Source organism: Montipora foliosa, chromosome 3 (genome assembly GCF_036669935.1).
Source record: "Montipora foliosa isolate CH-2021 chromosome 3, ASM3666993v2, whole genome shotgun sequence".
NCBI lineage: Eukaryota > Metazoa > Cnidaria > Anthozoa > Scleractinia > Acroporidae > Montipora > Montipora foliosa.
Window position 1 is genome coordinate 59,321,301 of NC_090871.1, and position 13,658 is coordinate 59,334,958.

General features: G+C 41.1%; 2 protein-coding genes across 3 annotated transcripts in view; both read left to right on the top strand.

Annotated features, from left to right (window-relative positions):
* LOC137997808 (NLR family CARD domain-containing protein 3-like) overlaps positions 1–5,649 on the top strand; it is a 21,624-nt gene extending 15,975 nt beyond the window's left edge. For both annotated transcript variants that reach the window (XM_068844069.1, XM_068844068.1), the window contains 2 exons: positions 1,314–1,376; positions 2,447–5,649. In XM_068844069.1, the coding sequence (XP_068700170.1) occupies positions 1,314–1,376; positions 2,447–5,130 (2,747 nt within the window). In that variant the 3' untranslated portion in view covers positions 5,131–5,649. The remainder of the gene's footprint in view (positions 1–1,313; positions 1,377–2,446) is intronic.
* The window catches only part of LOC137997807 (protein NLRC3-like), a 251,804-nt gene that overhangs the window by 172,356 nt on the left and 65,790 nt on the right, over positions 1–13,658 (top strand). The window lies entirely within an intron of this gene.

Consider the following 13,658-nt stretch of genomic DNA (forward strand, 5'->3'; position numbering starts at 1 on the left):
TTTTTTATATGTGCGATGTGGAAACAGTCCGGGCTGTAGTTTTATCCGACTTATATTCATACTTTGTGATTTAACATATTTTAACTTAAATACATTGTATGGAAATTTTAATATTATCTTAATTGACTTATTCTCACACTTAAATTATAATCAGCATGCAAACAACTTTTTTTCCATGGTCAATTAATCAATGGAATAGACTTCAGGTAATATCGTTAATGTTTAAGGCCGCTCTACTTTACCACCTCATTGAAGCTGGAAAGTGATTTTGAAATTATTTTATCATATAAATTATTTAGTATTATTTTATTTGTATATAACTTTTCTTATTCAGATTAATATTTATTTGTATTAATATATATATATATATATATATGTATTAATTTATGTTGATGTGATGCGTTTGATATGCTCTATCAATTAATGAAGTGAAGTAGAAGTTCTTGCTCTTTTTTTGCAAGACTGCTTGTGCATTTTTCATAGCATAGAATGAAATAGCTCTTCAGAGTCATTCGCAGTCATCGTACTAACTACTAAGCAAGATGGTCTTACGAGTTTTCCCGTAGCTTTCTTTTAAAAAGAAAGTTTAATATATGAAAGAAGCAAAATTCGATTTTTACAAACAAACTTCATTCGCTAGTGCTTCTCGAGTAACAATTCCAGCATATGAGCATGGCTAAAATGACCCAAAGGCAGTATTAGTTTCAGTAGTTTGATGTCCAATCGCCAAGCACCCGAAAGCCATTTACTCTTAACGAGGGTTTGACGGTTTCAAAATACCCAAAAAGTAACGCTCACTGGTTCATCCTTTATTTGTATAGGTAATCATACGGTTTCGAGTTCAATTTGGAATTAATTTGCACGAGTGAGTTTTTGAAAAAGCTGAAATTGCACGAGCCGCTTCGGCGAGTGCAATTTCAGCTTTTTCAAAAACTCACAAGTGCAAATTAATTTCAAATTGAACGAGAAAAACCGTATGATTACTTATTAATAATACAAACATGAAAAAATTCGCGTGGAAAAAGTGCCGGTAGATGTTTCTTGAAGCCCTTTTTTTCGCATTCGAGAAAAATTTTTTCAGAGTTTCTGTACAAAATTTTGGTCAATGCCGTTTACATGAGATCATTGGCCTACAACTTTCCCAATGTCTTTCTGCAAATCAAAATCCAGAATTACGATGTGTAATTTGCACTGGTGTTACACTTTTTGCACCGGTGTTACACTTTTTGCACTGGTGTTACACTTGAACTGCACTGCTCTCAGCCAATCAGAATCGAGTAATTTTTTCATGTGTATTATTATACTGTTTAAAGAAATGCTGAAGCAGTTGAAGTCGCAGGGAGACAGTTCGAATACTAAGCATGGAGAGAATGAAGGTACAGTGAAGAATCGCATAATTCATGAGATAGATTGACAGAAATTGCTAGAAATCCCACCAGGGTATCTAAAATGTACACACAGTCATACGTTTTGCATTTACTGAGGTCAACTTAAGGCCCAGTATTACGGGCAACATTTTTTGTGCAACTAGTCGCGCAACAATGTTGCATTGCAGTTTGAGATGGTTTGTTGCGCGTATTACCACCTTCTTGCGTACCAAATTTTTATCTTGCAAAAAATAGACGTCGCTTTACCATCTCAACTTGCAACGCAACATTGTTGCGCGACTAGTCGCGCGAAAAATGTTGCCGTATTACTGGGCCTTTAGGTAGAGGGTATATAGCTCTTGGTAAAACTGAATCAAAGGAACTTGCTATCTTTTGAGTCATCAATACAGTAGTGCATTATAATGAGAGAATAATGAGAGAATTATTGACGATGACGTCGCCAACTCGCAGTTGGCCTAAGTAATTGTTATAATTGCATATTCTTTGGGCATAATTTTTTAACTTCCAAGCGTTTTGTGGTAGGGGGAAATGCATCATTATTTGAACTGACTGGAAGCGAAAATGATCACTGGATTAAAAGGGGGACTTGCAAAAAAGCAAAGAAGACCTGAAGAAAATTAAGGTCTTAACAGGGGACTCGGACCTATGACTATGCGATTGTGCTGCAATGCTTTACCATCTCAGCCGTCGGGGATGCATGACTATAGCATGAGCGCACAACGGACTCACTTCCAGATGGCTTGAGAGATCAGATGATCAGGTAGAGCAGCGTAGGACAATCACATACTTATGGGTTCAAGTCCAGTCCAGGACTGGAATTTAATTTTAGGCTTCCTTTGCAACTGCCGAACTTACTCTTTGAATTGCGATGGTCATTCACACTTAGAGTCGTCACAACCCGAAGTTCATTTTATACAGATGACTCTCACATATTTCATTATCAATTATAAGTACAGTCGACCTCGACACAACTAAAGTTTAAGTATCATTCTCAAGTATTGAACGATTGGAGAACAACGGCATTCTTTATTTTCAAGTAATGACTTTCTCTCTTTCAGATGCTTATGGGCCAGCGGCGGACTTAATCGATGATATTCGACAACTGTACAGAGGGCGTGAAGGATGGCTTGCGCCATTCCCGTGGTGCGAAGAGTTTCGATTCCATCTTGACAACATTTTTACCAGGCTTAAAATGGTCAGCAGGAAAAAAGAACGAGGGGTGAAGACTGACTCCATTGTCAACATGTTGGAAATCTTCAAACCGCATGAGGAATGTCCACAACCCAGAAAGGTTTTGATTGAAGGACAGCCAGGCATGGGAAAGACAACCTATTGTAACAAGATTGCTTACGACTGGGCCAAGAACTGTAAAGCTGATGATTCATTTCCTGATCTCCAAGTATTGCTGTTGTTGAAATGTAAAGACATTAACTCTGAGTTACGGGAGGCTATTGATGACCAGCTTTTACCAAAAGACATGAAGAAAGAAGAAAGAGAGAAATTCTTCACCTTCGTTTGGGAACATCAGTCAAAAGTATTGCTGGTACTTGACGGTTTGGATGAGTTGCCAACCCATAAATTATCCGTCTACAAAGAAATCATTCAAGGAAGAATGCTTTCAAAATGTTACTTAGTGGTTACAGCTCGGCATGAAGCTGGGATAAAAGTACGGGAATGCTGTGACACCCTGCTAGAGGTCGAAGGATTTACCGAAAACGATGCTGAAGATTTTATCCGAAAATACTTCAAAACCGAGACGCATTTGGCGGAAAAGCTCTTGGACAAGCTGCGCACAGACACAAGCCTTAGCGGAATAACTGCAAATCCGTTAAATACAGCCCTTCTTTGCCTCCTTTGCGAAAACTTCCAAGGAGATTTGCCGAAAGGTAGAACTCTGCTTTACCACGAAATAGTGCAGTGTGTGCTGAGAAAGTATAGGAGAAAGAAAGAATTACCAGAAACGGACGAAGACCTAACACAATTATACCACACTGAACTGAAGGATCTTGGTTTTATAGCATTGAATGGGTTGCTCAATGATGAGATGTATTTCAATGACAGTGCAATCAAGAATAGTACCAGCAGCTTAATACCTGAATTGGGATTTCTGTCAGCTCAGGCTGGACGCAGCAAACTTAGACCAAGCCGGTGCTATGGCTTTCTACATAAGAGCTTTCAGGAGTTCTTCGCTGCATTTTATCTAAGTTGCCAGCTTGTCAATGAGGAAATTAATCCTGATGGCTTAGTTGCTGACACAAGATATTTTGAGAAGTTTAAACAGGTGCTTATGTTTACCTGTGGTATCTTGGCTCAGCAGTGCGAGGCAAAAGCCATGGCACTTATGGCAAGTATAGCAAGTCAAATTAACCAATCAAATTGGGAGGAGACTTTTGACTACCTATGGATTGCATTGAATTGTGTTAAGGAATGTGAAAAAGAACAGGGTACCTTTGGAAAAGAACTGGCGCGTTCTCTTGGTTCGCTTCTTGAAATTGAGTATATTTGTTGTCGACAGCAGATAGGTGACAGTGGCGCTGCTATACTGGCTCACGCAATGGCAACAAACTCAACGGTGACAACGTTGTATTTGTCTCGCCATATAATCGGTGACTCAGGTGCTGCTGCACTGGCTAAAGCAGTGGAAATCAATTCAACGCTTACAGAGTTGATTTTGGATTACAATGAAATCGGTGACTCAGGTGCTGCTGCACTGGCTAAAGCAGTGGAAATCAATTCAACACTGACAAGGTTGACTTTGGATTACAATGAAATCGGTGACTCAGGTGCTGCTGCACTGGCTAAAGCAGTGGAAATCAATTCAACACTCAGAGAGTTGGATTTGTTTAAGAATGGAATCAGTGGCTCAGGTGCTGCTGCACTGGCTAAAGCAATGGAAATCAATTCAACACTGACACAGTTGTATTTGTCTGGCAATAGTATCGGTGACTCAGGTGCTGCTGCACTGGCTAAAGCAGTGGAAATCAATTCAACACTCAGAGAGTTGGATTTGTCTGGCAATGGAATCCGTGACTCAGGTGTTGCTGCACTGGCTAAAGCAGTGGAAAGCAATTCAACACTGAGACACTTGTATTTGTCTGGCAATAGTATCGGTGACTCAGGTGCTGCTGCACTGGCTAAAGCAGTGGAAATCAATTCAACACTGACAAAGTTGCCTTTGTCTAAGAATAGAATCGGTGACTCAGGTGCTGCTGCACTGGCTAAAGCAGTGGGAATCAGTTCAACACTCAGAGAGTTGAATTTGTCTCGGAATGGAATCAGTGACTCAGGTGCTGCTGCACTGGCTAAAGCAGTGGGAATCAGTTCAACACTCAGAGAGTTGAATTTGTCTCTGAATGGAATCAGTGACTCAGGTGCTGCTGCACTGGCTAAAGCAGTAGAAATCAATTCAACACTGACAAAGTTGTGTTTGTCTGCGAATAGAATCGGTGACTCAGGTGCTGCTGCACTGGCTAAAGCAGTGGGAATCAGTTCAACACTCAGAGAGTTGAGATTGTCTCAGAATGGAATCAGTGACTCAGGTGCTGCTGCACTGGCTAAAGCAGTGGAAATCAATTCAACACTCAGAAAGTTGGATTTGTTTAAGAATGGAATCAGTGACTCAGGTGCTGCTGCACTGACTAAAGCAATGGAAATCAATTCAACACTGGAACACTTGGATTTGTCTGGCAATGAAATCGGTGACTTAGGTGTTGCTGCACTGGCCATTGTCAGAACGTTTTGAAATTAATCCTCCCTTGGAGTTTATCGTAGGACCAAAGGTCAGAACCCAAAAGAATTGTTGCAATAAGCAATTTAAATCATGCGCGTTCAAGATTCTTCCTGTATTGTATTAGTATTATAATATAGCATTTACATATAAATCATATGGAAAGTATTATAATGTAGCATTCACATAAAAATCATATCGAAATACCTGAAACAAAATGTTTTATTCTCAAAGGGTTTGAATTTCCGGTGAAAACCGTTTTTTAAATTGTACAGCAAACGGCGAGCGATAGTTTTCATTGAAATGAAACGTGCCATTATATGAAGTTTTCTTTGTAACATTTAGTTTTGTATGCATTCGAGGAAGTTCAAACGAAAGTCTCAAGTGAATGGAAAACCTACGCTTGGATGTAAGCACAGTGCTAATCCATTGTTGCGACGGCGTGCGGCATTAAAGTTTCTGGCTTGCTTGTTTTTAGTTTCTTGGTTGTTTCTTGTACTCACATGACTTTTGCTTTGCGCTCCCTTTTACTCTGCTCTCCCCTTAAACTGGCCGTGACTTCCGTACACGCGCGTATACCCACCAACACGCTGGATGACCTAACTTTGAAAATGACTTCCGCCCATTTCAACAGCAGTCCTTCTTGGGACTCTACACACCCATACGAGGTGACTTCATCATGTTGTTTCATTTTTCATTCAGATGAAAAGTCATTTTTGTTAAAAATATAAAAGTCCCATTTAAGAACTGTTGGACAAAGAAAACAAGACAAACCTGTAACACCAGCCAGGAAAGTGTCAAACGAATGTCTTCACTCTAAAAAGTTTAATAAGGTGTAGGAAATTAAAGTGCCAAATATACTGAACATGACGGTATTGTGAACAAAATCCCGCGCTTTAACATTTAAATTTCTATCGGTGGATCCTGGTCACATCGTTCATATTGTGCAATATCGCTGAAGAATCCTATAACTGAATGTGTACAAACGCTCTAAAGATGAGATGAAGATGGACAGAGCACCGGGTTTCATGTGCTATTAATGCATAAGAATGATGGGATACACAACCACCGTGCACAGAGATTTAAGTAAACTTAACGACACCATCATAAGTTCTGTTCTGATGTAACCTATCATCGCAAAGAGTAACACATCTGGCAAGGCGTAACACGTCATCTCAGCGTCTAACTCACTGTCAGATGGTGTAACTCGCCGTCTCAAAGCTTAACTCACCGCAAAAGTGCGTTGTAGACGTCACAAGGCGTAACTTACAGTCACAAGGTGTAACTCACCGTCGCAAGGCGTAACTCATCGTCACAAGACGTAACTCACCGTCACAAGGCGTAACTCATCGTCACAAGACGTAACTTACCGTCACAAGGCGTAACGCATCGTCACAAGGTGTAACTCGCCGTCACAAGGTGTAAAACTCACCTTCACAAGACGTAACTCACCATCACAAGGCGTAACTAACCTTCACAAGGCGTAACTCACCCTTGCAAGACGTAACTCACCGTCACAAGGCGTAATTCACCGTCACAAGGCGTAACTCACCGTCACAAGACGTCACTCACCTTCACAAGACGTAACCCGCCGTCACAAGGCGTAACTCACCGCCACAAGGCGTAACTCGCCATCACAAGACGTTACTCACCTTCACAAGACGTAACTCACCATCACAAGGCGTAACTAACCTTCACAAGACGTAACTCACCCTTACAAGACGTAACTCACCGTCACAAGGCGTAATTCACCCTCACAAGGCGTAACTCACGGTCACAAGGCGTAACTTACCGTCACAAGCCGTAACTCGCCTTCCCATTGCGTAACTTACTGTCGCAAGCCGTAACTCATAATCACAGGGCGTAACTCACCTTTACAAGGCGTAACTCACTCTCAGAAGGCGTAACTCATAGTCGCAGGGCGTAACTCACCTACACAAGGCTTAACTTACTGTCACAAGGCGTAACTTACCGTCACAAGGCGTAACCCACCTTTACAAGGCGTAACTCACTGTCACAAGGCGTAACTCACCGTCACAAGGCGTAACTCACCGTCACAAGGCGTAACTTACCGTCACAATGTTCAGAAGGCTTAACTTACCTTCTCAAGACATAACTCACCTTCACCTTCACCTTCACAAGGCAAAAAACAGAGATAATAAGGGGTTTATAGTCTGCCGACTTGTATTTCTGACAATTTGTTGGCCAAACGTAACGTCTGGTTGGCAAAACAGGCGACTTTTGTTGTATTTTCGACTATATGAGCACTGTCTCTTGTCTCTTTGCAATACTGTTTATGATTAAAAATTGAAGCGCAGCCAGGATGAGGCATATTAAAATACAATAAAAAACGTTCTCTGGCTAAAGATTTTGACAAGGAATATAAGCTTTCGGCTGTCGATCTACAGCCTTCCACGGGTAAAACGTTGAATGTAAATTAGTAAAATATATACAGAAAAGGCGAGATAAAAGTGATAAAGAGAACAGAGTAAAAGTATTAAAAATGGTGGCTATTGTTAATATTCATTGTATGTTTTTTCACTTTAACGATGAAATGATATATGAAATGAATCATATATGAACTGCGGATATGAAATTAAGTGAAGCTATGATCCTCGCAGTTATGAACGCAATCTTTGCAATTGCGTAAAGAAGCCTGAAAAATGCAGGACTTCAACGGGGTTTGAACGCGTGACTTCGCGATACTGGTGCGACGCTCTAACCAACTGAGCTATGAAGCCACTGACGTTGCCTGAAATTTGCACGCTTCTTTACGCAATTTCAAAAATTGCGTTCATAACTGCGAGGATTATAGCTTCACTTGATTTTTCACTTTCTTGTAAATGGATATTTTCGTGTGACTTTGAAATAAAAACTGAAATTAAAACTATTCATTTCGCTTCATGTCATAACCTTGAGCCTAAGCTGTTAACTTTTGAACTTTTCCTTGAACAAAATACAGACGAAGGAATAATTTATTGGTCTCCATTTATAAATATGGTCTATTAGGCCTCCAGCGTTCTCATCGAGAAAGCTCAAGGCCAAACAGAAAAAACAATGGAGAAGCTGTACCTTCTATACGCTAATTATTCAACCAGCAACTTAGACGGGAAATATAGACCCCACTCTGTCTTGGTCAAACCATGTAGCCAATCTTAGGAAGAAGCTTTCTAAGCGTATCGGTGTTCTCGCCCACATAAAAAATATCCTTGCCAATTAAATATCGCGTAATTTAAAAAACCTAAACTAGTGAGCAGCACTCTGCGAACTGTATCTGTAAACTTGTTTATTCTCCGAAACGTATCGTCTAGCTAATGTAGACTTCTTTAGGGAGTTTTACAATAATACATTAAACGCCTGAATTTAAGCTGTATCTGCTGGCAAAAATGACCGGCATAAACATTAAGGTTTGACCGGACTTTGGAAAGGGAACAGGCGCAGCTGTGAAATATTAGGGCAAGACGTGAGAAATAGTATTTTGGGGTCAGGGCTAGGACAATGGCACCAAATTTGAAAAGAAAATAGTCCATTTCAGGAGAGAACACTAGCCTTATTTTATAAACTTGAATGGCTACTAATTGATCACATCGGCATTGAAAGAGGACTGATATCAGACACGTGGTGTGAAATGTAACGCTCATTGAATTCTTCTACTCGTCGGGGGTCAGAATATTTTGCAAGTCTCGTGAGATTTTTTTGTCCCACCACCTCCCCTATCCCTTTCTCATTCTTGCATTTGGTTTTTGCAATTGTTGTGGCGTTTTCTACCCCCACCTGGGTTCCCGTTAAACGAGCTGCAGGAAAAGCGACTTGGCCTCTTAGAGAATTTGTCTTTGTTATTGGCCCTGCAGGAAACACAAAAAGCACTCAATGGACGTCACTTTCTTTTGAGGTCCAACTAGGCTTGTGCAGTAAATTTAATTACCCGGAGAATCTCGGCTTTCTGCAGTCCTGCATCATTATACCAAGATCTCCACTAACATGCATGGCCCATTTGCCACGGAATAGACCCTTCCACGGATTTTGGCGCCATCTTGGTTAGGGGGCAAACACGGCTAAATTTAAAGTAAATGAATGGGATTGTGGCCGACTTTGAACCGCTGTAGCGCCGCTAAAAAGGAACGGATTTCCTCAGTAAAAGTGTCTTTTAAAGGACATTTATACTGAGATTATTTTCATGAAGTATAAAGAACAGATTCAGGCTACAAAGACCATAAGCGAATTTTTAAGATTCCATACAAACCCTTATAAAATCATCACGGCAAATTGCCGCGAAATTAGAAGCAACATGAGAAGATTTATTATTCGAATTTACGGACGTCATACCTCCCTTAATGGCCTTATTTTCTGTTGAATGAACGATGTCAATAAAATTAGAATTTGCCAAGATCGCCATTTGAGCATGCGTGAAATCCCAACCACGTGCACGCGCGCGCGTACCTCTGCTTAAGATCTAATGTTTACCTGACGGACGAAATCAATGCAATTTGGTCAGGAGCTCAACCTTGAGCTCTTCGCAAAAGGGAACAAAGTTTGGAGTATCTTCTTCACTTGGTCTACAAATATGGGAATCCCCCTTTGGCGATTTTTGTTTGTTTTCCGTAGCGTTCACGACTCCAAGGACTGCCTTGTCCCTCGATTGATGGTTTTTAGGCCATCCCCTTTTTTTTCTCCGTTTCGCGTCGTCCGACCGACCCAAATTTTGGGCATTTTCCAAAAAAAAAAAAAAAACGACATTTTTAAGCCATTTTTATGTCGCACAGGAGTTTCGGTGGTTGATCCTTTTTCCCACGCTGTCTCAATTTTGCACCAATATCCGCCAACTTCTTCGCCAACGTCTTGTTGTTTTCCTGATCCGACCGACCGACCCAATGTCAGGAAACGCATTCGACGGTAAACAAAAAAAAGAGGGGGGATGGCCTTAACACCAGATAAATTGTTCATAACAGTGGGAAATCATTTTTTTAAATTTGACCTTCTGTTGGACTCCAAAGAATTTTCAGCCTTCTTACGGATAGGTAAACCCTTCGTAAAAATGATAAGTCGGTATAATTTTGACGAAAAAAGAGAGTTTGCAAAGTTGGGAAGCCATGTTTGTTTACTTTCCGCGTGAAGGAGCCCCTCGTCGGTCGCGCGAGCTTTAAGCCACTTTCTAGTAATCAGGTTGCGCGCGGTCAGGAAACTCCATGAAGCCACCTAAAGGCGGGGGTACAGCTGAAAGCCATTTTCACTCCGCTTAAAATCGGTTTAATGTAAATATCTCGTTCGGGTTTCAAGCAATACAAAAACCCTATGCTTGAAACACAAATCAATGTTTTGGTGTCTTTTGTAAATTTTTTGGTGATTTTTAGGTATATTTGGGAGGATATAGTTTTTCTCAAAGAGTAGTAAAATTTGGAGAAATAAGAAAAAGTTAAGATATGATGTAGTTTAAAAATTGATATATGGACACCCAAACAGTCCCCTACCAACCTGGTGCGCTCTTGGGTTGGGAGTGGCAACTGTCTGTTGGTGTTCCAAAAATAATTTTCTTTCTTTTATCCCTTCTTCAAACCTCTTAAAATGCCATTCAAGTTCACGTGTACCCCCACCTTAAGCTCCCTAATAGCAGAGCTCATGCGCATGAAGCGCGCTAGCGGAGCACCATAGGCAAGATTTTTTTGGGAAATCTATCCATCTGAGAAATTTTGGTTATGACGTCACGTAACCCGTCCGCCCGTACAGACTGTCGGGGTGGAGGTAGGGAGGCAGGACCGCCTCTGGGGACGGGTGTTTTCGGGTAATTTTCCTAGGCCGGAAATCTTGTGGCAGCGTTGCATTTGGAAACCCGCGTTTTTCTGGCGGGAAATCATATTAGTGAAGAGCAACTGGATAAAGATTAGAGCAGAAAAGAGCTGTTTTCTCTTTTAGCCACACTTACATTGCTAAGTATTTTTTCTCTATTAGAGATGATTGGTATAAAAATGTGGTAGACACCACTGTCCTGGCACACAAAATGTACCCTTCCGGTTGCCGTCAGCGTCTCAAAAACGCACGTGCTTAAGCTCCCTGATTTCAGGTTGTTTTGTTAAGTATGACAAAGAAGTTCCCTGAAATGCGTGCCGCACGTGCAGCTGTTGTTGTTGCCGTAGTCGTCGTCGTTGCTTAAGCGCGCCGCACAATGTGAGGAAAAAGCTAAGCAAACTGCCTCACGAGGCGGTTTGCTGAGCTCAGTCTTTCCTCACCGCGCCAAGTGCGGCGGGCTTTCAACTACCAAAGATCCCTAACTTAAGTCAGCCATGGGTTCCAGAATTCCGCCGGGATTTCTAAACGTATTTCCTTCCAAGAAAGCATGTATCTCTTCCTCTGGTATTTTATTTACGCCATGCTGTATACAAAAAAAAATTCCCATTTTTTTAAAGAAGTTTGTTTAGAAAGAACCATGACTTAAATATCAGGTTGAGTTTTACGCAAGGAAACAAAATTGTGTTCTCGTCGTTTACACGTTTGTGGAGGGAAGGCACGATCCGGAATCGTACGCCTGCGACTCTTCATCGATTGTATGCAATCGATGTCTCGTGTGCCGCCGTCGTTTGTCGTCATCGCTGTCATCGTCCTCGAAACGTGGATTAAACGTCACATGTACTTTGAACCTCGCTTTCATAAAATTCCTTAACCGAAGTAAAATCGCACGCCTGGAGGGTCTGGGTACAGCTGGCAGAGAATCCGGGACCTTGCCTTTTTACGTGCGCAACGAAAGAGATCCAAGCCCCGATTTCACTAAGATCGTTGAACATCGAAGACGTTTGTTGGCTCTCAGAAATGTTTTCCTCATTCATTCTTCGCTTCGGTCTTTGACTTCGTCCGGTAAGAATTTTTGTTCGCATCTTCACTCTTGGGTTGGATTCTGTTTTCGCTGTGCTCTCATACCCAAACTCCATTCCTCCATGAAAAGAATGCACTTTGGACGAATTTGCGGGTTCATTTGTCTTAGTGAGCGGGTCATGTTTTGGTGCAGTCCCCTGATATTCGGGTTCTTTATTTTTAAAACGTGCATACTTCCTGTGAAAAGTTTCTCCAAGAGTCTTGAGTCTGGGCGTCGCTTCTCTTCGTGTTTGCCACATTTCAGAAATAAAATGCGGCTTTGTATATAAGGGAAACTTTTCGCTTCTCAATCGCGTCTTTGTGTACTTCGATTCACGAGAATCTTCATCAATCTTGATGAAATCACTCGCTGAATAATCTGCCAATGAGAAGCATCGTTCAGTATTTTCTGGTTTCTTTGTTGACGCGTGGCATTGTAGGGGTGGCAACATGAACACGATATTTGTCGTCGTCAAAGCAATGTTAGCTGATGCTTTTCCTACAACGTAAAATAAAACACAGTTACCCAGCTCTGTAAGTTATTCGATACAAAACTCGCGAAACGAGTACAATTGTCAATCTTTAGTTCTTTGTGATCAAAAGTATTGCTTTGAACGGTGCAATGTACTTTAATTTCTGATTAAGATGATTCCCTTGTTTTGAACCGCGCATCTCGTACTGTGCATAACCTTGCGTCTCCGAAGATGGCCATTTTCTCGCCGGTCATGCATCTGAAGAGAGACAACAAAGGCCCCTTTTGCTGTTCAAAAGCTTTTGGGCGCAATCATGATAATTCTTCTCGGTTAAGAAGTTGTTGTTTTGAAACTCGCCCCAGTCCTTTTGCGGAAAATGATCATTTTGAAGCCGAAATCTCTCATTTGCCGTCCATTTGTCGTCGTGTTGTGAAGAAACGAGCTCGGTGACCCCTCACCCCCCCCCCTTCCAATTTTAATGGTTTATTTACACGTAATTGGTATGCGGAAAACATCCTTTAAGGAGAAAAATAGTTGGAAAGTAGTAGTATTTACATACAAATGACGTGAAACTGCATTTGGAGCCAGACACTGAGTGCAAGGTGACGACGGTAGTGGTCCAATTTGCTTACATTTATTTGCAAGATTGATCAATTTGAAATCACGTTACTAAAAGTTTACATCCCAGAAAAACAAGTAGGCTCAAGTTTTCAGTAATATTCAGTAGCTTTTGCTATATAACAACAATTTTTCCGGTTGATCAAGTTTCGAACGCTTCTCGCGTAATTCGGTAAGAAGCACTTAGAATAAAGGTCATACAGCGCGAAAACAAGCGCGGTGACCCCATCTTTTTATTGCATTTTTCAATGTCCTGTGTATGAATATCAATTGCGCCAAGTTTGCCGAAAATCTGGATTGTCGGTCATTTTCAAGGGAATTACCTTAAATCCTTAGTTCGAGAAAGTTCCTGTTTCAACAGAGAAGAAGAAAGAGCTCGTAAGAGAATCTCCCGAGATTCAGCATGTACTGTTACGACTTTGAAAAAGTTGGCCAAATGAGATTTTAATTTTGTTTGGTAAGAACGTCGCCAGCATTTCAGTTCAGTTCAGCCGTATTTTTGCCACAATTGTCAATATTTATTAAGAACAATATTACGATACTTCTTCAATTACATTACGTCAGTGGCGAGCAAGCTCATAGAAACCACGGGCCGGTTCCTTAAAGGTG